At 38.7% G+C, this 24,723-nt stretch overlaps 3 protein-coding genes across 4 annotated transcripts; 1 reads left to right on the plus strand and 2 right to left on the minus strand.

Moving 5' to 3' along the window:
- Positions 1-474: 474 nt before the first annotated feature.
- Positions 475-2,261, minus strand: pgrmc1 (progesterone receptor membrane component 1). The gene is made up of 3 exons (XM_053648534.1): positions 1,938-2,261; positions 1,182-1,337; positions 475-1,077 (listed from the first exon to the last, which is right to left on the minus strand). The coding sequence occupies exons 1-3, from the start codon at positions 2,227-2,229 to the stop codon at positions 983-985; spliced, it is 543 nt and encodes a 180-aa protein (XP_053504509.1). The 5' UTR covers positions 2,230-2,261; the 3' UTR covers positions 475-982.
- Positions 2,262-4,567: 2,306 nt separating this feature from the next.
- fam114a2 (family with sequence similarity 114 member A2) lies at positions 4,568-15,874 on the plus strand. Of its 2 annotated transcripts, XM_053648532.1 has the most exons (14): positions 4,568-4,706; positions 5,735-5,976; positions 6,327-6,426; positions 6,568-6,669; positions 7,645-7,772; positions 7,933-8,067; positions 8,183-8,341; positions 8,965-9,088; positions 9,664-9,749; positions 9,852-9,965; positions 10,092-10,231; positions 10,350-10,422; positions 10,713-10,766; positions 12,630-15,874. In XM_053648532.1, the coding sequence occupies exons 2-14, from the start codon at positions 5,749-5,751 to the stop codon at positions 12,726-12,728; spliced, it is 1,542 nt and encodes a 513-aa protein (XP_053504507.1). In that variant the 5' UTR covers positions 4,568-4,706; positions 5,735-5,748; the 3' UTR covers positions 12,729-15,874. The 2 variants fall into 2 exon arrangements, with proteins under 2 accessions (XP_053504507.1, XP_053504508.1); XM_053648533.1 differs by lacking the exon at positions 6,568-6,669.
- A 236-nt stretch (positions 15,875-16,110) lies between these two features.
- On the minus strand, positions 16,111-18,312 carry mrps17 (mitochondrial ribosomal protein S17). The gene is made up of 3 exons (XM_053648535.1): positions 18,101-18,312; positions 17,756-17,894; positions 16,111-16,443 (listed from the first exon to the last, which is right to left on the minus strand). The coding sequence occupies exons 2-3, from the start codon at positions 17,876-17,878 to the stop codon at positions 16,144-16,146; spliced, it is 423 nt and encodes a 140-aa protein (XP_053504510.1). The 5' UTR covers positions 17,879-17,894; positions 18,101-18,312; the 3' UTR covers positions 16,111-16,143.
- Positions 18,313-24,723: the final 6,411 nt, after the last annotated feature.

A 24,723-nucleotide genomic window follows, 5' to 3' on the forward strand; every position in this document is an offset into this window, starting at 1 on the left:
GCTGACAAAATAGCTAGTTCATGTTTCAGATTCATTGCCATTATTAAAAGGTAACAATTAATTCTAAAAATCCATGCACAGTTTTAGAAATCAGAATATTTTTGCTATATGCAATTTATCACTTTTATCCATATGTTATACTAAGTATGGACTCTATGCAGAGTTTTATAAATTACACTCTAAGATTCTGTATCAGTTAGAAACCATTATCATGTTGTATTCAAAATGTTATGCAAAGCACAACGGTCTCTCTCACTCACTCACTCACTCACACACACACACACACAGGGACTGCATGAACTGTCCAGTGATTAAAACAGAATAATGACATTGCATTTATTATCGCTGTAGCAACAGCATGTATTTGAGATTCAAGACTTGGAATTGGTGTGGTTAATATAAATTGGCATTAAACTCATAATAAATTGGAATCAGTACAGTTTTAACTAGCTGGCAAACAAAAACATGGCCAAGTTAATATGAAAATTGCTTTAATAAGTATTTTCAGGTACAAGTGCTTCATAAACTCTTAGCGTTATTAAGGTCCCAGTCATGGAATGTTAGATTTTGTCTACATTTGTAGAATTATAAATCACATTCCTGCTTCCCTCAGGGGTTGTTTGCAAATCGCATACAAAACGTATATGTAGTGTATCATAACTACTTGCATTTAATATTATTGTTAGATGAAACGCCTTAACAAAACATCGCGATAACAACATTGTGGTCCACGTTACTCGAGTATGTTGCATCTAAGTACAAGAATGACATTTGCTCCTGCCGCCGCTGTCGGAGAACTCTCTTAAGAAAAATGCTAACTGGAATCATCTTAGCACAAATTATTTATGGCATGCTGAAACGTGAAGGCATGGTGCTCCAGACCAAACAGTCACAGTGAACCAGAATTATAAGGACACATCAATGATTGCAAGTACATTAGGTACATAGCTGAGAAGAACTATGTTTGGGTGCCTCTCGTGACCTAATCCTTCTTTTTGTCCTTCACTTCCTCGTCGTCCGTGTACTCTGTCGGCTCTTCACCGGGCTTCAAGAGTTTGCCGATGTAATCGTATTTGTCTGCCAGGAGAAAGCAAGAATATTTACTACATGAAACCCAACACAAACATGCAGTGTAAACAATTTTTTTTTTTTAGAAAGCACGTGAAAGTGCTTTGACTCACGGGTGAACTGCGTCTCCCACTCGCCCAGGCTCTCCTGCTGCGTCACATTGAGGTCCGAAAGATCGTCGTGCGTCTCTTTCAAGGCCTCCTTCTCCAGACAGAACGTAGCCAATCCTCTGGAAGCATCTCTGCCTGCAAAGACTCCGTAAGGGCCATCTGGAAATACACAGCAATGGAAATTAATATGGTCTGTTCATCATGTTTATTCTCCTAACAACCAGAAACTCTTATCATATCTTTTCTATGATAACGTCTTTGGAGAGGTCACAGAGGATTGGGATCACACAAAGTCGTTGACGTTTCACCTAATTGCATAAACTGCCGAGGGGGAAAAAAATGGAAATGTTTGATTAGACCCTGATCTTTGGTCTGATCTACATCTCATTACTCATTCGCAAGTTTCAAACAGCCCTAGTGTCTCCTAGTTACAGAGTTCCTACCTAATCAACTGAAAAACTAGGAATGCAAGTTATTTCACATTCGACCCCCCCCCCCCCTTCTGAAAGTGCCAATGACCAAGCAAGGAAATAGGATGGGGTGTGACTCAAGTGAAACTAAGTCCACTGAGCGTAGAAGTGCAAAATAAAGCATTTGCAAAACTCAAAAACAGGGAAAACTCGAAAGATAGAAGTTCCCCAGCACAACCACGTGCTACTAAATTATTTATTGCATTCATAAACAAACGAATTAAAATCACGTGCACTAAGAAAAACTGTGCCTTTTTTTTTTTTAATATTATAAATTATCTTTAACTACCAGGACCGTAGAACTTCTTTCCTCTGGTCACATCAAACACTTTGCCATTGACAGCCATGAGGATCCTCGGATTCTCCACTCCGTCATACTGCTTCAGGTCCTCCAGAGTGAAGTCTCTCTTCTTCAGTTTGGGTAACGGCTCCTCGACTTCGGCCACTTCTGCAGGCTTGTCTCCACGAAATATTTTGTAGAGCAGAAACAAACAAAGGCAGAGCAGACTCAGGTTCAGGGGCGACGTGAAAATTTCTTCAAAAACACCAGGAGAAGTTTGCTCGCTTTCCGCTTCGGCCATTTTTGTTTCTGACTCTTTCTGCGTGCGTGAGAGCGAAACGAAGCGTCGCGAGCACGAACACCAGACGACCAATCAGAGAAGCGTTTCCACACACGACCGTTCCGCTTTAGCCAATCAGCTGCCTGGAAGAGCCTCCTTCGTCTTGAATATATTAACATATTTAAAGTTTGTGAACTTGCTTGATTTCAGGCGAACTCATATGTGTGACAGTTATTTGTTTTATTTTTATTTTTATTTTTATTCTTAAAGTCCAGTGTATGTTGTTAAGAACTAGGCGTTTTGTATTCAATCAAATGGCGACTCAAGTGGTTTTTGTTAAAACGACCAGCTATATATAAAAACGAATATTTTCGGATCTAAAATCTGATTGGCTGAGTCAGTCATCACGCTCATGTTTATTAATATACCAGGTTGTCAATAAATAGAACCGTTATAGCATTGTATAGAAATCCCTGACGTTTCTTCCTGTCCCTTATGTTGCTAAGCAACCAAACTGTTAACGAACTACATTGTGTGGCGGAAGATTTGTTTACTGTAAATATTATTATTAATAAAAGTAAGTTATAAAAATGATTGAACACTAACTTTTATGATAGTTTTGGACTCTCTTATTTCCAGTAAGCGCTTTATCCTGGTTAAGGCTGTGGTGGATCCAGAGCCTATCCCAGAAACACTATGCGTGAGGTGGGAATAAACACTGAATGGAACGCCAATCCGTTAACATGTATTCATACCTAGCGGCAATTTATTTTAGCCAGTCCGCCTATTGGCATGGTAACTAACTGGAGAACACGTAGGAAACATGCACAATAACCCCAGCTCAGGATCGAGCCAGGGATCTTGGAGCTGTGAGGCAGCAACGCTACCTGCACGTCCCATAAGCATTGCAGTCATGCCAAGAACACCTTTACTCATGATAAAATCACTGAAATACACACCCTCTTGTGACTTGTTGCTTTGCTTTACCACATCTGTGTACACCGAAAGTACAATGGTCATGGGACTGGCAGCTGACTACGTAAAGTACATTATGTCCAAACTTTTGTGGACACCTGGCCATCACACTCATATGTCCATGTTGAACATCCCATTATAGATTTTATCCCCCTTTGCTGTTTTAATAAGGTCCATTCTTCTGGGAAGTATTTCCACTAGATTTTGGAGCGTGGCTGTGGGGATTTTTGATCATTCAGCTATAAGAGCATTAGTGAGGTCAGGCACTGATGTCCGGCGAGGAGGTCTGGAGTGCAGTCAGCGCTCCAATTCATCCCAGAGGTCTTCAGTGGGGTTGAGGTCAGGGCTCTGTGTAGGACACTTGAGTTCTTCTGGTCCAACCTTGACAAATCATGTCTTCATGGAGCTCGCTTTGTGCACAGGGGCATTGTCATGCTGGAACAGGTTTGGGCCTCGTAGTTCCAGTGAAGGGAAATTGGGATGCTACAGCATATAAAGACATTGTATACAATTGTGTGCTTCAAACTTTGTGGTAACAGTTTGGGGAAGGCCCTATTTTGGATGATTGGATTGATGCATTGATTTAAAAGCCTATGATTGAAATATTATACTGTACAGGGTGTGCCAAAAGTCTCCATATACAGGGGAAATGAACACTTTTTAGCTAAATGTCTTCCAAATTTTTTCATAGTCATCGGGAAGTAGCGATGGACTTTAACAGGAAACATGGGAAGCACATCACACATCACACACACACACCCACACACACACACACACACACACACACACACACAAACCCACTGTTACTAAACTTAGTACTTATTCAACTTAAACTCATTCAAAAAGACCGGAAGTGTTGCAGACCAACCAAGAAGAGGACATCCACGAACATCCATTGACGAAGGCACAACCGACGTGGTGCTGGCAAACATCGTCCCCTATTTATGGAGAATTTTGGGACACCCATAGATTATTATAGATAACAAATTGATCATTATTTAAAAAAAGGACAGACTGGTGTGTAGAAATTTTTAAAATCATTTTGTGTAAACTCATGTGTAAACAATTGAATAGGCCTCAACTCTGATACTTTACAATAATCCTTCTCTACGCTATCATTATTTGAGAATTAACACTAGGCCTAGCCCAGATTCTGAATAAAGTCGGTCACATATCGATTGGAGGCTACTCAATTGATTATATTATATTATATCCTATCGCATTAGAGTCTGTGGTATCGTCAAATATCGAATCGTTGCCTTGTGAACCGAGATCCTATCATATCGTATCGTGTGAAAGTCTGAAGTTAGTTTTACACCCCTTGCTTGGGCACAACCCAACCTTTTGGTGTAATAGCTCTCCGAACCACCAGATGGCGCCATGTAGCTCTTAACACACTTTCTAGGTTGATAGCTGAAGAAAAGATCAACTAGGAAAAACAAATCGACTCAGGCGTTGGACAGAAAGTCCAGTGACGTGGCCTCGAGGATCACCCGAGTTCTGATACATACAACAATTAATAGGTTTGTTTTTCAATTTCTTTGCTGTTTAAGCCAGTGTTATGTTTGTATAATTATCGTAACAGGTAAACAGATAATTACCTCTGTACATAGGAGTTCCAGAAGCCTTCCTAATCCCTAAATGGTGTAAAAACAATGGATTCTCTAACATACATAGTGCACTATATGTACAACAGAGAGCTTTTTCTAACATTCAGATATTTTCTACTGGATTTACAGGACGTCTTTAGTAACTAGACCATTAATCAGTAGAACATTACATGCCTGAGTGATTACAGCATCATGTCATGTGGAGTCTTGCACTGTTCAGCTTTCAGGCAGAAGGCCACAGCTGTTTATTGATCCTATACAGCTGTTCCCAGATGTGAACTTAATGACTTCTGGATAATCAGGGCATATAGATAGATAGATAGATAGATAGACAGACAGATATTGGACTTGACAGAAGGATAGTCCATGTACTTGAAGACATAACCTTGTAAGTAATAAAAACAATGGTTTAACATTGACTAGAATAAACATAATGATATAACATCCAATTAACTATGTGCTACTGTGATCAACAATGAAGACATTCAGTGTTATACAAATCCTGAAGACATATGTGTAGTATGTGTATACATGCGTAATAGCATAATATCACCAGTTAAATGCCCATGTACATCCAAATCCATTGCATGTATAGTTTATTGAACATTTCTTTTTATTGGAATTACTTATCAAAGTCTTCAAACTGTATGCCTTGTCATCCATGAACAAGTATGATGGTAAAGAATACCTATATATATATATGTCTTATGATTATATGATATTATGATCTATATCTATATCGCTTATATATATATATGAATAATAGTTAAACATACCTGAAGGACAAGTTGCTGTTTTATTGTACTGACCAATGTAAACACAAGAGCCACTATTTTAAAACAGAAATGCGTCACAGTACTGAATGCAGGTAGTCCATTCACTAGGTAATGAGTGTGTTTTTGAGATTTTTAGCTCTATAATCATTTATCTGTCCATTATAGAATTATGTTATAAGATGTCAGACAGCGAACACCCAGCCACTGACCTACAGGAGAACGTGGAAGGCCACGTCCCCAAAGAGCCACCGCCTGCGTCACACAGTGATTCTTCACATGACGCGCAAAGTGACAGCTCAGCTGACGTAGCCCCGACTCGAAAGACGAGGAAGAGACCGGAGAACAAACCACCCCCTGAAGTCCAGGAACGTCCAGAGACGGCCAGCGAGGCAGAAAATGCATCGAAGGTAAATCGGGATTTATTCTGTGGAAAGTTTCTATAGTGTGCGTTTAGCACAAACTGCCAGGAGTACAGTAATGTTGCATTAAAAAAAAACAAAAACCCAAAAAAACTGTTCTATGATCCTTTATTTAATGTCTGCACAACAAGGTTTTTATATAAAAAATACCATATTTATTTTATAATAAATAAATACATAGATAGATAAATAAATAAATATTTAACACTGAAAAGTAGAGAAAAAACTAAAACGTGTAAATATTTGAAAACTTTACAATTTCCGCCCTGTGTGTGCTTATATCATCTTATCGTCCAGCCCTATTACTAAAACTTATTTATTTATTTACCTCTGTTCAGGCTTCTTCACAGACAACTGTTTCCCAAGGTGGTTGGGGGAGCTGGGGAAGCTGGGGGAAGTCTCTTCTTTCTACAGCCACAGCCACAGTTGCCACCGTAGGCAAGTTCCATCATAATTACTGACGTTTGTGCTGTTAAGAACAAACACTCACACCTAATCAAATATTTTGTTTACAAAACACGGAATTAGCTCATTAACGGACAAGAACGACACGATAGGTTGTCTGTTCTCTGATTTAAGGCCAAGGACTGTCTCAGGTCATCGAGAAGGCAGAGACGTCTTTGGGAATTCCCAGTCCTACGGAGCTCTCTGCCCAAATGGAAAAGGAAGAGGAAGCTGATGGTATTGTATCCCGTTAGCGCGTTGCGGCTTTATTGATATCTTCAGAATAAAATCGACACCTTTTCCCAACTGAAGAAATAAAAGCCACTTAAAACTCACTCATAACGGAACTCTAAAGGCAGTGTCTTATTCATTAGATCTAAAACACGACATACCGCATAAAAAGACTCGGAGATTAAAGAGTGGCAGTATGGACAGTGTAAATTTTTTTATTTTTTTTACACTTTACTTAGTAAGTGTGTAAACTGTGACATGATGATGAATCTGAATGTGAATCTGAATCAGGTACCAGCTAGTAGCCAGCGCTCGGATATCAGTATATAGTGAGAATAGAAGTAGAAATAGTGGGATTGGGACGTCCCTGATTATTATCAGAAGTAAGTTGGGGTGGGTGATATGACCCAGATATCATATCAGGATCCTTAAAAGCATTTCTACGTACACCATATGCATCACGCTCACAAAGTGCCGACAAAACAGCAGTGTGGCGTTAGAAACAACCGTCCGATTATTTATATAACGTCCACGAAAATACATAAATAAATTAAATGTTATTATTTTGTCTTCTGGGAGACACGTACGTTTACACGTAGTTTCTGAAAGGCAGTACTAAATGAACAAAAAAAAATTCATCTTTAAACAAAATAATAACAATTTACACCGATCATCCTGTTCAAAAGTTTACACCCCCCTGGCTCTTAATGTATCGTGTTGCCAGGGCAGTACTAACTTAAAATTAAAAAAAAAAAAAAAAAATTTATATTCTACGACGACGAGATCGTCGACGTCTACGATTCCTCAGAAAAAGCGTACACCGACATGCGATGTTATCGAATCATCATACCGCCGAGCCCTCGTAGTAATCGCACACGTTAAAATGCAGAAGCTAGATATTATGCTAAACCTCCGAAGTATTCTTTATTAATGAAGATATCGTGTTGATGTAACCTGTTGGGGAATCTTGTCTCACGTCAGCTCCTTCCAGCTCCAGTGAAGGAAACACAGGAGAAGGAGATGGTAACGTGTTGGGAAGTGCTATGGGAATGCTGTCCTCCAGCAGTATGGGAATGCTGTCCTCTCTATCCAGTGTGGTGCAGAGTACAGTAAGCGTTTATTCATTTCTAAGTATTCGTACGTACGTAAGGCTTAAAAATGATTTATGTCTTAGCTGATCTTTATGGTACCGTTTTATTTTCCATCTTCTTTCCACACTTAATAAAATAAGTCTCGGTCTTTTTGTCTGCCCCTTTATTTGTCGGCCAGAGTAAAACGGTAATAAGTGGTGGACTGGACGCTTTGGAGTTTATTGGTAAGAAGACGATGGATGTGATAGCAGAAGGAGACCCTGGCTTCAAAAAAACCAAAGGCCTGATGAACAGAACGTCCACCTTGTCACAGGTGTGTTACGGCGCCTATAGAGACTGTTGAGACTCTGTGCGAGAAAGTTTCATAACCGTGACTCCTTGATATTGTGGAAAGGTGACTTAATTGTGACTCCTGCTCCTCTGTCAAGGTTTTAAGGGAGGCGAAGGAACGAGAGGAACAGCAGACCGCCGAGAACGTCACCTCAGAAACAGAGAAGAAGGCTCATTATGGGATGTTGTTTGATGAGTTCCAGGGCCTGTCGCATCTAGAAGCCTTGGAGATCCTGTCCAGAGAGAGTGAAGCGAAGGTAGTGACGAATCATTATAAAAGTTTAGCGTTAAAACGGAACCTGTACGTTAACGGGGAAAGCGTCCCGCTCTATTAGAACACCGATAACCAGCTTTATCTGTTTTCTTCAGAGGGGCTACAGTTTGCATTCTTGGCGCATTTCAGATTTCAGATGCTTCTGATGCATCGATCTTAAAAGAAATGAAAAAGTAAATAAATTTGGTTGCATCGGACGTTGAAACAACATTCTAATAATCTAATTAAGAGCCAGGGGGGTGTAAACTTTTGAACAGGACGATTAGTGTAAATTGTTATTAGTTTGTCTTCGGGGAAACATGTAAATATTTTATGTCGCTTCTGAAGGGCGGTACTAAATGGGGGGGATCTTTAATCAAAATAATAACAATTTACACCGATCATCCTGTTCAAAAGTTTAACACTTAAACACAGTGTTCATCCCTGCTCATGGGTTTCCTCTGGGTTCTCCGGTTTCCTCCCACTGTCTGAAAACGTGACAGTAGTCGGTATTGGATTGGCTGCAGGTGTGAATGTGTGTGTGCACGATGGACACTCTCCAGTGTCAGTCTGTACCTTTTTTATCAGCGTTTGTTGGTTTCTGAGGTGTGTTGTTGATGTGTGCAGGTGAAATCAGTGCTGACCACGTTATCGGGCGAGGAGCTGACCGCTCTGAGGGATGATCTGGAGCAGATCAAGGAGTCCTTCTCCCTGATGGAGTTCGATGAAGAGGAGGTAGACGACCCAGAAGGTAAACAAATCGATTCACTAACTACAGACATAACACTACTGTGGAAAATTTGTTCTGTAGTAGGGATGTAACCAGAATGCGTTCTAAACATGTACGAATATAGATAGGATTAGGAGATACAGGTTGGTTTTGGGTTTTTTTTTTTGGAAAGCTTGGAGGAAATCTGGTTGAGACGAGACGCACGCAACAGGACGCGTGATGTATTTACAGCCTCCATTAATTTATTCTTTCATTCCTTCTTCCTCAGTAACTGCCTAGTCTGGGTCACATGGTCGTTTAGGTTACTGGTTCGTTTATTCGTTGATTCATAATTTTGGAAAAAAAACCAAAAACAACAACCCAGACCCAACTAAATTCATTAGGAAAATAACGTGGGCATCAAAATAATATTTAAAAACATCTCTCCATATCCAGATCCAATATACAAATATTTGTAGCACTAAAAAGATAAGGGTACAGATACAGACAGTGACTTTGTATTACACCCCTAATTTATACAAATGATTCCGTCAGCCGTCTATTTTTTTTTTATTTTGTAAATGGAGTTAAAAGAAATTGCGATATTTTTCTCTCAGTCGACGCCGGTGAAGATTTCCTTAAGGAACTGACCGATGCTCTTAAAAAGCTTCACATATCTACGACAGCGGAGAGGCTTGGCAAGGTAAGATTTTTATTTTTTTTTAATAAGCTATGAATGATCAAGATTATTATTATTAATTTGAATATTTTGGAGAAAATAAATGGATTTATTTGAATCATTCAGGCTAGGAAGAATGCATTTGACCGTATTATGGACATGAAGATCCCAACTGAAGCAAAGCAGCAGCCAGAAGAGGGCAGCGAGCAGGAGGCCACGGTGACCAAGTGCACTGTTGAGGTGTGACTTATCTCTATTATTTCAATTTCTTAAAAATGTGCAGTGTGAACTGTTGGGGGTTTTTTTTCTCTCTCTCTCTCTATTTTTCGATTGTGTGGTTGTGCTGTTCGTCTCCCCACCCTGTAGGATGCTCACTTCTCTGCTATCACGAGCTTGGCAGAGCTCACAGCCAGATCCATTGAGCAGTTCCACAAGGTGGCAGAAATGCTTCTTCACTCCACCACTGAGGGGGTCACTGCTCTGGAACAAGCCAAAGTCCTGGCACAGTAAGTTGTTTTTCTCTTAACACACAGGACAGTGAGTGAGAATTTATAAAAAAATAAAATTAAAGTCATTAAAGTAACAACATGCCTGGTGTTTTTTTTCTTTTCCTTCCGCTTTCAGAATCACAGTTGTTCTCTGCAAGGAGATATCGATGCTGTCGAAAAAATTCACAGCTTGTTTAGCGACGATTGGGGTAAGAGAGAGCACAGTCCCGTCCTCTAGTCCGTGTATACACCGTGCCCTCCACTAATATTGGCACCCTTGGTAAATATGAGCAAAGAAGGCTGTGAAAAAATCGTCTTTATTGTTTACCGATTTGATCTCATATTTACCGAGGGTGCCGATATTTGTTGAGGGCGCCGTATGTTCATAAATTCATTTGTACTCTAAAGTTAACAGATCGGTGCACCTATGTTCTTAGAAATCTTCATTTTGTTTCAACGAACATCGTATACAAGGAATTCCTTGTTCTTTCCTTCACAGTCAAATGAAAAAGGAGAGGTACTGAATCCGTTAATCACTGGAGTTTTCCTGGAGGTTTGTTTCATCAAATTACATTTCACGATTGGGAATTAAAGTTATTTTAGATAACGGGCCACATTACACACAGTGGGATAGACCAGTGGTTTTCAAAGTGGGGGGCTGCGCCTCCCTTGGTGGCCGCCAGGGGGCGCCCGGGGGGCCTCAACAATTTGGTGTGAAAAATAAATAAATGTATGTTTTCTCTTTCTCACTCTCAGACAACCCCACACACACACACACAATCAATTCCTAATGTAAAGATGTAAGATGTAATTATTAATAATAAAAAAGGGGGATATATTCAGAAGTCTGTATTTTTAATGTGTTTTAAAGACATCTTGCAAAAGGGGGGCCTCGGCCAAATGTTAATGCCATTTGGGGGGGCCTTGCCCTGGAAAAGTTTGGGAACCCCTGGGCTAGACAAAATAAATAAAAAAATCGCTTTAGTAGAGAGATAAACTAATGAATTTTGCTCAATTGGGATTATACATCATGAATCTATACAATATAGTCCATAATATTACTGTAGATGGAAAACTAACGTAGTCTGCAAAATTATTAACAAATAACAAAAATCTAAAAGTAAAAAAAGATGCAAGTGCATACGTATTCACAACCCCAATCTCTCTCTACCTTTTACCACATTTTCTACTTTTACAACCTTGAACTGAAATGGACTTAATAAAGATTATTGGTCACAAATCTACACAATATAGTCGATAATATTGTAATAAATAAATAAATATATATATAAATCACTAAAGGCTACAAAAAAAACCCATAAAAGTTGAGTGTGTGGGAATAAGTATTACCTTTAAATTAGTTTTTTTTTCCTTTGAAAAAAGACGTGGTTACAGCATCAAGTTTTTCGCTTGCTAGTGAAGAATTACATAATTAACACATTTTGTCAGTAGCTAAATTTACAGCCCTTCATAAATTTTATATTATAAAATTTATATTTTAGAGTTTTTTTTTCTATACTTTGCCCCCTGGTGGAATAAGAGAGTTGCAATTTTTTTCAAATGACGGTCCACAAGAACCTTTATCGGGTGGTCCTGGCTTGCAGTATGTTTGACAACCCTGGCTTAACCATGCCGATTTTATCTAGGGATTTTTCTGCGTATAACGTACGTGTCTTTAAGAAACCATGAATATGTTGCGCCGAAAAAACGTGGACATGTTTTTATTTACTCCGTAAAAATCGTGCGTACGCTTTCTGCAAGCATCACGTCGAATAAGGTGCCGATTTAACAAATACAGAAATAACAACAGTCGGTCTGCCTAAAGATGTCTAAGACCTTCACAGATTGTGAAAAAGTGTGATTTCCAGACCATGTTTCGATCAATTTGTCGGATAACTGCCTACAAAATGAACATAAACCTTCACTTAATTCAGTTTGTAATCATTTAATGACTGTCAAAATGTCCACGCCGGTCCTGTTCCCGTAGTCAGAATCTCTCCCATTCCTTTTGGAAACGACAGACCTTTATTTTTGGTCGAGATACACGCAAAAGGGAAACACGTTTCAGTTCCAGAAAACGTGTCGGTTGTTTTACAATGTTTTGAAATACACTCACCCTCCACTTTATGAGGAACACATGTACCCTTGTTAATTCACGCGGTTAGATAATTGCACGAATGAGCAGGTGTACGCGTTCCTATTAAAGTGCCACATTAAAGTGGATGTGTCGTAGAAAATCTTAGGGGTTTTTTTTTTCCCCAGCTACACAAACACCGAACGGGCTAGCAAACCTAAACCAAGATGCTCGCCTCAAACATTTATCTATAAACGCATTACGAAGGTGTTTATTTTTATTGCTTGAATGTGCATTTATTTAATTAAACTGTTACGGTTTTGTTCTACTTTTTATTCCCAGGCCTCCAACAGTGCTTCGTATATCCAGGATGCGTTCCAGCTGTTAATGCCAGTGCTAGAGGTGTCTCACATTCAAACGACGGCCGACTCGAGTCACTGATAACGACTCGGCAAGTAGGAATTTAGACAGGAAGAAGGAGCATTACGACGTAGGACAGGTTGGAAATCCAGTGCGTACTTTTGATGTACTGTATGGAGTAACATGACGTGCAAGATGGACTTTTATTGTTAATTTTACCAAAAAAATATCATTGGGAATTTTTCAAGTTTTCAAAAATGTCAATGCTGTTCCATGTGATAAATTTTTGTCTTGTTTTATAAATCTGACCATTTAGATTAGAAGCTTTCTGCAGCATCAGCTGTTAATTCTTTCTCTCTTTTTTTTTTCTTTTCTTTTCTTCTTTTGTTGACATTTTGCAAACAATTACAATCACGTCGATAAAGAACGCATCAGTATCGTTTTGGCCTTAATGTGTTCAGACTTGTAATAATAAATACAAGAATTGTAGGTTTTTAAAGAAATACGTCATGTGACCTCTTACGTAAGCACTCATGTAATCGATAAGTGTTGTGATCTAAGGATAAGACGTGGAACATTCCTCACGTCGAGGGTCTGTACTGCTACGGTGTTGGTTGAAAGACGCTATCTCGGGTAGATCTCGAATAAAAGAACAAAAGGAGGTTCGGCATGTGGTATCATGTAGTGTGATGTCATTCTCAGAAGAAAGAAAAAAAATTAAGCTACTGTGCTTTTTATCCGATTTCATACTATTGGCATTTTAAGTTTATTAAAATAAACATCCTTTGTGATGCTTTGCCAGGCCTTTACTGCAGCTGTCTTCAGTTGTTGTATGTTCGTGGGTCTTTCTGCCTTAAGTTTTGTCTTTAGCAAGTGAAATGCGTGCTCGGGCGGGTTGAGATCAGGTGACTGACTTGGTCGTTGCAGACTGTTCCACTCCTTTGCTTTAAAAAACTCCTGGGTTGCTTTCACGGTATGTTTTGGGTCATTGTCTATCTGTAAAGTGAAGCGCTGTGTAATTAACTTCACTGAATTTGGTTGAATCTGAGCAGACGATATATTCCTATACACTTCAGAATTCATCCGGCTGCTTCTATCTTGTCACATCATCAATAAACACTAGTGCCCCAGTGCCATTGGTAGCCATGCATGCCCATGCCATCACACTGCCTCCACCGTATTTTACAGATGATGTGGTATGCTTCGGATCATGAGCCGTTCCAAGTCTTCTCCATACGTTTTTTTTTTTTATGGTGAACCCCTCTGTATTTGCTCTTGTGAAGTCTTCTCTTTATGGTAGACTTGGATAAATGATATGCCTGCCTCCTGAAGTGTGTTCTTCACTTGGCTGGATGTTGTGAAGGAGTTTTTCTTTACCATGGAAAAGAATCCTATGATCGTCCACCACTGTTGTCTTCCGTGGACGTCCAGGCCTTTTTGTGTTGCCAAACTGTTGATTTGGCCACTCGTAGTGTTCCTGTTATCTCCCTATTCTCTCTCTTTCACTTGCATCGAGAGCTCCTTTGACCGCATGCTATGGGTTTACAGCGACCGCGTCCAAATGCGAATGCCACACCTGGAATCACCTCCAGACCCTTTACCTGCTTAATCGATGAAGAAATAACGACGGAATAGCCCACACCTGTCCATGAAACAGCTTTCGAGTCAAATGTCCGATTACTTTTGGTCCCTTGAAAAAGAGGGGGCTACATATTAAAGAGCTGTAATTCCTAAATCCTTCCTCTCATGTGGATGTTAGTACATTTAAATTAAAGACGAGAGACTGCACTTTAAGCCCGTATTCATTGTTTAACTGTAACTTGAATGTTTTGGTAAACAGACAAAATAAAACTTGTCAGTGTCCAAATATATATGGACCTAACTGTATGGATTTTCCCCGCTCCAAATTTACTATATAAAAATATCCTACAGGGTGTCCCAAAAGTCTCCATAAATACTGGACTATGTTTACTAGCACCACGTCTGTTGTGGCTTCATCAGAGGACGTTCGCGGACGTCCACTTTTTCTCGGTCGGTCCGCCAAACACTTCGTCTTTTTGAATCTGTTAATAAGTTTGGCGACAGTGTCGTGCGTGATGTACTTGCCATGTTTCCTGTTCAAGTCCGTCGCGACCTTGCGACATCGTCCCGATCCAGCCACGAGAATGATTTCAATACGTTCTTCTTTTGTTACAGGCGTTCTTAAAGGCTATCTGAAAAAAATGTATATTTAATATAAACGAAGTATGGAAATTTTTGAAAGACATTTTGCTTAAAAAAAAAAACAAAAAAAAAAAAGTGTTCATTTCCCCTGTTTATGGAGAATTTTGGGACACCCTGTATTTAAATGAGTTAATATTCTAAAACCTTCCAAGTGATCCAAGTTAATTAAAAAATGTATGAAGGACAGGAAAATGAGCAATTTCCTCCATTTCAGGTCTAAGGAGAGTAATGGAAGGTGTAATAATATTACTGTGGAGTCAGGAACTGCTTGCTGACAGCGGCAACTGCATAAACTCAGCTGGACGGCGGATGTTTAGGTGATTCTGCAGCCATGTGTGGTAAAAATAAATAAATTCAGTATAACCCTTATACAAATCAGTTGTCCAACATCCGAATGGCTGACGTTTAAACTGTATGTTTAATCACTTTCTAATCATCATCACCATTAAGATTATTCGCAAGACGTTAGATTTGACTCTTCATCGTAGGCGTAAATGATCTTTTTAGGCGAAAACGTTCTGTTTTCGACCATCATTTATTCTGACAGCATCCTTAACGAATATAGCTAACTGATATTAACTATATACAAGGCTAATATTAGCTACGTCAAACATACATTGATTTTATTTCATATTAATTAACATTCTCCATTTCTCGGGACAAAAATCAAGGATGCCTGACGAGTCCATTCAAAGGCATGCGGGGAAGTTAGCGGGCTTTTGGGTGTCAGAGACTTTAATACACCTGCACGAATCATTTTAGATGAAAAATGCTCTCTTGGCTTATTTCTGAGTGATAATTCGTACTAGTTAAATTGTGGAACCCCTGTGAAAAATGTGTAAAGACTAGCAGGTCTGTAATATAATATAATCAGAGTCACTAGATACTGTGTAATGTCATGTAGTTGTATATGTTACACAAGCCTATAAAATACTACAACAGTTTTGTTTTTCTTACAGAAACATGTAACTGCTTATTTTTTAAAATAAACACCTAAGAGATGATTTTCATGAATATGTGTATGCAATATTTTTTACATCAATCCAGCGCTGTTATTTAATCATACCAAAAAAATTTTTAAAAAAAATGACACTTTGGAAGCTTCCCACTGTTATCTGATAAGTTCATCAGATCATATACATTAAACACCAACTCAAAACACTAACCCACATTACCACACGTACGTAACCGACTCATTTTTTTAATCTGCGTGACAAATCAACAAGTACACACATTTATATTCATACATTAATATAAAAAAAAAAATACAACATTAAGAGGAAGAATTGGGGGATGAAGGAGCTGCAGAAATGTTCAGCTGTTGTAATTTTTCTGTTAAAGACGCCTCTGGGTTTTCTGTGGACACGGTGAGAGGCTCCAGATACTCCGGACCTGCAACCTTCTTCCCTGTCAGGGGATCGACCACTGCCCCGACTTTAAACACGATCTCTGCCAGTTCGTGCTGGACGTGTTTGGTCCGCCTCTCTGGTAAAGCCTTTAATAAAACAATGTCCCCGACAGTGCACTGCTCCATGGCGTCGTGGGCGAAGTACGTCTTCCTTTTGTTGTAAAACTTTCGGGGTTTTTTTCGGAAGGAGAAAAGTCATGAAGATGTTATGAATACTAAGACTGTATCAAAGAGACTGCAATAAATAGGACAGTTTTGGTGGTGAGAGTAATCAATCAAAAAATTTTTTTTAGCTGCATGGTCAGCTCCAGAATTATTGACACCCTTGGTAAAGATGGGTAAAAATGTCAGTGGTTAATTAACTTAATCTCACACTGAAAATATAAGGACTGGCTTTTGTAACGCTTTATAAGGAATCTGAAATCACTCCTAAATACAAAAAAAACAAAACGAGTCTCCAGATCCTCGGTTCTCTCTTGTGGATTCTCCTCTTCGGCTCACACCACAGGTTTAGGTCAAGGGACTGAGATGGCTATACCAAAACCTTCATCCTGTTGGCATTGAACCGTTTATGTGTGGATTTACATGTATGTCTTGGATCATTGTAGTGCTTGAAGCTCCAACATGACCCAATTATAGCTTCTTGGCAGAGGCAGTCTGGTGATGAAGACATCACAAGGTTCTCGAGGCTTTTGGAGGAAAAAAACAGGTCTACAACATCACCGGTCCTCTATCAGACTTAACAGTGAGGATTAGGTTCCTTTCTATATAACCAGCCATCTTTTTACACCCAAACCCATGCTCAGTGTTTGATCCCAAAAGGCTCTATTTTTTTTTTTAACCACAGAACCCAGTTCCAGTAGCATCTAACAGACTCTACTTGTCTACATTTGTGGTGATGAAAGAAAAGCAATTTTCTCTTGGCACTCGTTCCAAACGGTTTCTCAGCACGAAGGTGGCGTCTAAGTGTAGATCTGAAGATTTTCAGGCGTGTCGCGATCTTCTCCACGTTAAGTGAAATTGGCTTCTAAAATCAACTCATTTTACATCCCAGTGAAACGGAATCATGGACGGATGACCGTTTAAGACTCAAATGAATAAAAAAATAAATAAATACATGCTTCAGACTCGTTTTGATCATAAGAATTTCTACGGGTGGCAATAACATGATCTGGTTATGTTAACAAAACAAAAATGTCTTAAAATGAATGAACTTCAATTGAGAGTTAGATTTCTCTCATATTTCAGTGAGATTAAACTACACCAAGAGATTTATCATAATTTTTTGGGGTTTTTTTTACCCAATATATTTCCCAAAGGTGTCAATAATTCTGTAGCTGACTGTAGTCTTCTGGAGGAAGTTTCACCCGTTGCTTCATTACAAAATAAATACATAAATTTCTGGTTATTTCTAGTCATCTGCAAAGGCTCAACTTTATTTCTCACCACATTCTAAACGAATACAGATGTTTCTTACCTTGAGTAAATATGGGTCCAGGACCAGTCTAGTAACACGGACTTTAGCTGTCTTCCTCATCTTGGTTCCAATAACTCGCCCGATGATCCATTTAGCATGTATAGAGGCTTGTTTTACGGACATCTTTAATTCCTGTACCCTGAAAGTCAGGAATTTGTGTTAATCAGGTTATAATCCAGCATCGTAAAGCGCAAGGTGCAGAAATAACCTTAACCCGGAGCTAACGGAGATAACGCCATCTGTTTACGTCACTCTTTAAAACATTTAAGACAACTAGAAAAACCTTGCAATATCTGGAACACTGTATTAATGCTTTAGTAATGACCCCAAACCGTGCATGCTCACCACAGTGATGGATAAAACAACTACAGCAAACTTCAAAACATTCCGCATGGATACTGCACCGTGAATGTCAAGGTAAACGGCGCACGATAATGACGTAGCAATGACGTGTTACAGGCGACCTTTTAGAGGTGGAGCCAATCATCAGCAACTTGAAATGCTAACGGTTTTATGCCTTTAAAAAAAAATCCAAATGAATAAATATAAAACGATAAACACAAATCATTACTTAAATACGGTCTCCTTCACGTCCCCAGTGAATCTATCATATATTATAAAACGTTGGACAATGTCAATACTAAAAGTATTGCGTAAGACAGTTAAGAATCCATTTTGCCTCAGAAATGTCCCCATGTTCCTTGAGTTGTTAATTCAGTTTCTTAGACAAGTATACTTTAAGCCATTATACCACAGCATTGTTGAATTCTCAAATCTGATTGGTCAGAGGGTGTTGATTAATTTTCTATAACAGCAGCTCTGACAAAACTAATTCAGGCCCTAATTAAATTCTAGAGGTTTCTATAGTAACAGCTTACTCACAGGGACATGTATGGTGGACGCTTCCATCCATCCATCCATCTTCTATACCGTTTTATCCTTTTCAGGGTCACGGGGAACCTGGAGCCTATCCCAGGGAGCATGGGGCACAAGGCGGGGTACACCCTGGACAGGGTGCCAATCCATCACAGGGCACAATCACATACACATTCACACACCCATTCATACACTGCGGACACTTTGGACACGCCAATCAGCCTACCATGCATGTCTTTGGACTGGGGGAGGAAACTGGAGTACCTGGAGAAAACCCCTGCAGCACGGGGAGAACATGCAAACTCTGCACACACAGGGCCACGGTGGGAATCGAGCCCCCGACCCTGGAGGTGTGAGGAGAACGTGATTTAAAGATGTGTTGTTAAGAAAATTTTATTAACAATAACCATATTCATAGCCTAATCACAGCCAGGACATCATCCAGGAGCTACCCATCACTAAAGCTTCACCTCTTCGGTCCTGGTTTATCCCCTGGATGTCTGCCTTAACCCAATGTAGATAATCTCACATGGATACTGTAGACTTGGCCCTAAGAACTGCTGCTGTAATCATAAGGACTATTAAGCTCATACTGAAGATGCTTTCGGCACTGACTGACTTTATAGTATACAATTGCAGAAGAGTAATGATTTATAATCCTACTATCTGGTGTCACCCAGAAGAGTATGGGTTCCCTTCCTCATGTCCACTCAGGGAGGTTCTCCTTGACACTATCAACTCTGGCTTACTCATTAGGGATCTAAATCAACATCTGGTTTTCTGTAAAGCTGCTTTGTGACAATGTTTATTGTAAAAAGCACTATATAAATACAACTGAACTGAATTGAATTGTACCTTGATCCATGCTTGGAAATGGAGGTAAATTAATGTGATTAATGTGATTGCATATACCACAAGTCCAGCTAATTTATGCTTAGGTTACACCATTCATACTTCCATTATGTGTCATAAGATTTGCTGAAAATAAGCCCCCCCCCCCCCAAGCCTGCCTTACCAAAGCCCCTGGCAATTGTTTCTGGCTCCATGCCTGAAATGGCCCCATCTCATGATTTTCAAAGGGGCCCACTGGTCCTCCACCCTGTTAGCTCAGAGTCTGTAACAGGGTGGACATCTGCGTAGCGAATGTAAGAACTGTAACGCTGTGCTCATTCCATTATGTAAGTTTATTACTAATTGTTGATATTTGTACATATTGAGAACATCCTGTATAAACAGCAAACCGTTTAAGTGGTATAACTGATACATCTAGTCCAGTACACTAACAATCACACGAGTGCATAAGCCTCATGGAAGAGCCACAGTCCTTAAAAAAACAAATGATTCCCACTTGAGACAAAAAAGAATATAGAAGAGCTCAGAAGGACGTAGAAGAGCTCACAGATTAAGTTTGTGATATCTGATGATTGTTAAACAGTTTGTATTTATAATACAGTGGTTATGTGAATTGATGAATAGTTCCATGATTAAAACAATGCTATAAGCAATTTGATGTTTTTTCCCCACCCTGTAATCACTGTCTACCCTGTGTGCTCTGTATTGCAGACTGTTTTTGTTGTTTTAGCTTGTATCCTTTAAAATTGACCAATACGACTCATCTATATATTAATTTGAAAAGGAAAAAAAAAAAAAAGCAAATAGACACATACACTCACTGTCAGTTTTATTAGGTACACAAAAAACCTAAGGGGGTAATGATACACTTCGATTCGATTCAGTTCGTTATACCGGCTCGATGATTCGATTCGATTTGGTTCTCAGAATAATTTGAAGGAAATTTTAAATGTAGGAAAATTATGCCTGAAAATGCAAAACAATGTGCATTTCTGTCTGTATAAAACGAAATAAGTGAAAAATAGCTACGAACAGAGGTCTAACATTGTAAATAAAAATGTACTCTTGGTTCATCATATCTTTAAAATAAATAAATACAGAAATTTAGAAATTCTCGCAAAAATTTTGATTGAATAAACAGTGTCTGACCTGGGAAAAATGACTGACTGAAACAATTAATAGAATGCTGATATATATTATGTGAATCACACATTTTCACAATGCACATCGTACTATTTTTGCATCACGGTGTATTGTTACAACCCTAATAATACCATTAATACCAAATAATACGAGCGGGTTGCCCACTAATCGTAGGGTTGGTGGTTCGATTCCCGGCCCACGTGACTCCACATGCCGAAGTGTCCTTGGAACAGATTCCTGTTCTTCCGCTGCGTCAAGGTGCGGCAATCTGTCGTGCATGTCGTGCGATATGAGATGCTTTTCTACTCACCACAGTTGTAAAGAGTTTTTATTTGAGTCACTGTATCCTGTCAGCTCGATTCGGTCTGGTTGTTCTTCCATGACCTCTCTCATCAAGGTGGATGAGATGTTTGGATGTTTACAGGATGTTTACAGGATGTTTACAGGATGTTTTTTTATTATTATTTTATTTGTATTTTTAATTTTTGCACCATTTTGTGTGAAAATCCCAGGATATCTGCACTTTATTGAAACACTCAAACCAGCCCATCTGCCATCAAAATCCATGCCATGCTTTTGACCTGTATCTGAACAATTGTAAGCCAAAAAGCCCTCATTTTACCCCGTTCTCCCCTGGTATAAAAGATAGATTACAGATAAGGCCCACTTTGTATGTGTATGTAGTTGAAAGGTCTTTTTTTCCTGAACATTAATTAGACCGGTAACAATGATGTGTGTACGAACAATGGCTGTAACTCGAGAGACAGATTTTGATTTCAATTGAACTGGGCAATTTGTTAATAGTGTTTAGTCTTAAGTTTAACCACAGGACAAAATTATATCTAAACAAAGCTCTTTTCTCTGTAAATGTTCCAGGTCTCGCTTAAACTTTCTGGCATGCATTCTTAACTGGCGTAGAGTCAAGAGGGATTTGGTCTTCGTAAAAACGGAGAGACGTGTCTAAAATAAAGTAACAGGTCATACCGTACTCTAATGTCTGCTCAACATGGCAAGAATAAGTAATCCCTGAATGGGAATTGGACAAAGGCCAAAGCAGCACAATCTGGTATTAATCAGAAACGCACAGAAAACATGGTCTGTTGCTAAGCTATTCCCATTTAAGGCAGTGTAGCGGTGTAGTTATAACATGGTTATTTCTCCATCCATTTCAAATCCGTCTTCTTTATGAGTGTCATATACAACCAATCAGTAATGGATAAATGAAATTATTTGTAGGCATTTTTGCATGATGAAATCATAAGTAAATCGAGTCTCTACTGCAGAATGAAATGTATATGAAAGCCCATTATTACGCTATTGAAAATCGACCGTACCATCAGTCAGAGATACAATGTAGTGCGACAGGTGAGGCATGTGTAGATTTTGTGCCATCTTGTGTTTTCTAAATCACTACATAAAAATAGTTTTCTCTGCAGGACACTGAACTGAACTACCATTAGGTATACTATTTATGGAAAACCTCTGGAGACTTTTTATAGAATATGCGTCGGCATACCCATTTTAAACAGTTATTTAAGTATTGGATATTCTTATTTTTATTGTAATGCAATAAAAGGTAAATGTGTATAAAAATGCAAATAATATTGAAGCTAATTCAGCATTTTTGTGCTTAATCATTTGTCCCTGGACAGTCTCTCCTCTCATGTATTTTCACATATTAATATCAAATGAAATACATATATATGAAAAATAATGCACCCCGTTAAAAATTCAAAAAGTACCCCCCCCCCCCCAAAAAAATATTTATTTCTGTAAGGGGCAGCATTGATTAGACTTGAGACTTGAGTGTTTTCCAATAAGACTTCAAGTTTTTTAAAAAAATGATCTCTCCACCAAAATATTAACTAGAAGTATAATATGACTGTTAAATACAACTTTAACATATTGATATAAGATATTAAATATAAGTAATGCTATGCCGTCTGGCTAATTAGATTAATCGTGGTAGCTATCTAACATTACTCTAGTTTTTTCTTGGACGCAGTTGGATTATGTTGCTCAGAATTTTCAAACTCGGACTTGGAAAAAAACAAAGAAAACGCCCACTTAAACTGGAATTCCTACTCAGAAAGTTAGGTTCAGTACATAACGCCGTGTCAACATGGCTGCTTACAGAGTCAACAGTAAATCTGTAAAAAAAAAAACAAAGAAAAACAACAACAACAAAAAAAAAACAGTAAACATCACTTCACTATTTTAAATGTATTGTGTTTATGGTAGTATTTACATTAGATCAATCAACACAGACACGTTATTCATCTAAAGTATGTTTTTTTTTTCTTGGAAATATACACGTTTATTAATATACAAGTTTAATAATGTTCAAATAAAGTATAAACACACCAGCATAATATTTAAGTACAGTACGCTCTTAAAGATAAAGCTTCCAATTAGAACCAAAAAGGGTGTTTCAGCCTGATGCCATAGTAGAACCCTTTTAAGTTGCACAAAGAACTTGTACTCTCAAGTTCTTTAGAGAACCTTCTATTTACTGGTGCTTTAAAGAACCCAGAAATGATTCTTCACAGCAGTGCCACAAGGAACCATGTCATCATAAGTTCTCTAAAAAAACCCCCAAAAAAAACACTTTAATAAGTTAATGCTTTAAGGAACTAAATGAAGGTTCTTTATGAACAGTGATGCTAGGAGTACCTATTCCAGTCCTACAAAGAACTTTTATAGGGTTCACTTTAACCTGTTAAGGGATGACACCTTGAAGAACCAATAATGAAACGAACTTTGGGTCCACTGATAGTTGAAGGCCCTTGGAACATCTGATAATTAAGATATCGCTAGACTGGAAACGAGCTCATGTCATTCCGCCTTTAACAGTTTTACGAGATTTGTTGAAGGCTGTTAGTAAACTTGATACTCTTGTAAGTTTGCTTCCAGACAGTACTTGCATCCTCTTCCAAACAAATTGATTACAGCTCCGGTTGTTTTAAACATCTTAATTGTTGCCGTAGCACACAGTAATTGGATATGGGCGGTTTCAGATGTGCTGATGTTTTTACAGCATTTACCTGATTTAATGAAAGTCCAGACACTTTTTTTTCTCATTGCATTTGTGTATTCACTAACCTTCCCCATGTTGATAAACGCCTAAAGGAATTTGGCCTGTGTGTCACTTCACACAAATAAACACAAAGATTTATCTAGCATATCATCTCAGTGTGCTGTTAAACTACATAAAGACGAGTTTTACTCATCTTTACCAAGGGTGCCAATAATTCTGGGGATGACCGTGACACTCAAGTCATATTATAACATTTTACCCCATGCTTATAATGTAAGCATGCAAATTAAGACTGATAGGGCAAACGCAACGGTCATATTTGTGAGCTCATAATCGATTGGTGGCTTGACGTCTTTGTATACGCCTATGTTGTTTTACATCTGTCGACTTAATGGTGCTGTTCTTATTAGATTCGCTAGTTGTTTGTGGTTTGTGGGTTGAGTCTAACGCTAAACTTAGTCAATTAGGTAGCTTGCCTGCCGCATTTCTCTACACTCGGATGAAATAAATGTCTTGTTTGTCACTATAAAGCCAAATACAGTCTGAAATCATCCACATGTATAATGCATTAAAGTATTACAGCATGAATGAATATTTTAAAGTTGTGCACTTTATTTATTAGAGTTCAAGGGGAATTAACATGATGTACACACATGTTCACTTATTCTACCCCCGCCCCACACCTTTTTTTTTTTTTTTTTTTTTTACACTAAATTGTATTTATTTATCACTCACAGATATATGATATGGTTGTTCTTGTAACCTATAAGGACAATTTTTGTTGAGTAAGAGTAAAAAGATGCTGCTAGGACCCATTTTCGCTTAAGGCCAACTCTGGCCATAAAATATTTGTTTGTGTTTGTGTTGCTCGTTAATTCTATTTAGCTGACGCCTTCAAATAGTTTCTAACACTCCCATATGGCCGTCTGTCAAATCTGACCAGACTGTTGTTCTTTCAGCATGTCTGAAGCAGGGAGGCAAATGTGTGATAAGATAGCAAAAGCAGGATAAGGAAACGGAGAGTTTAGCCAGCCCGGTATATGTTGCTTTGGGAAAAAAA

This window comes from Ictalurus furcatus, chromosome 18, assembly GCF_023375685.1.
Source record: "Ictalurus furcatus strain D&B chromosome 18, Billie_1.0, whole genome shotgun sequence".
NCBI lineage: Eukaryota > Metazoa > Chordata > Actinopteri > Siluriformes > Ictaluridae > Ictalurus > Ictalurus furcatus.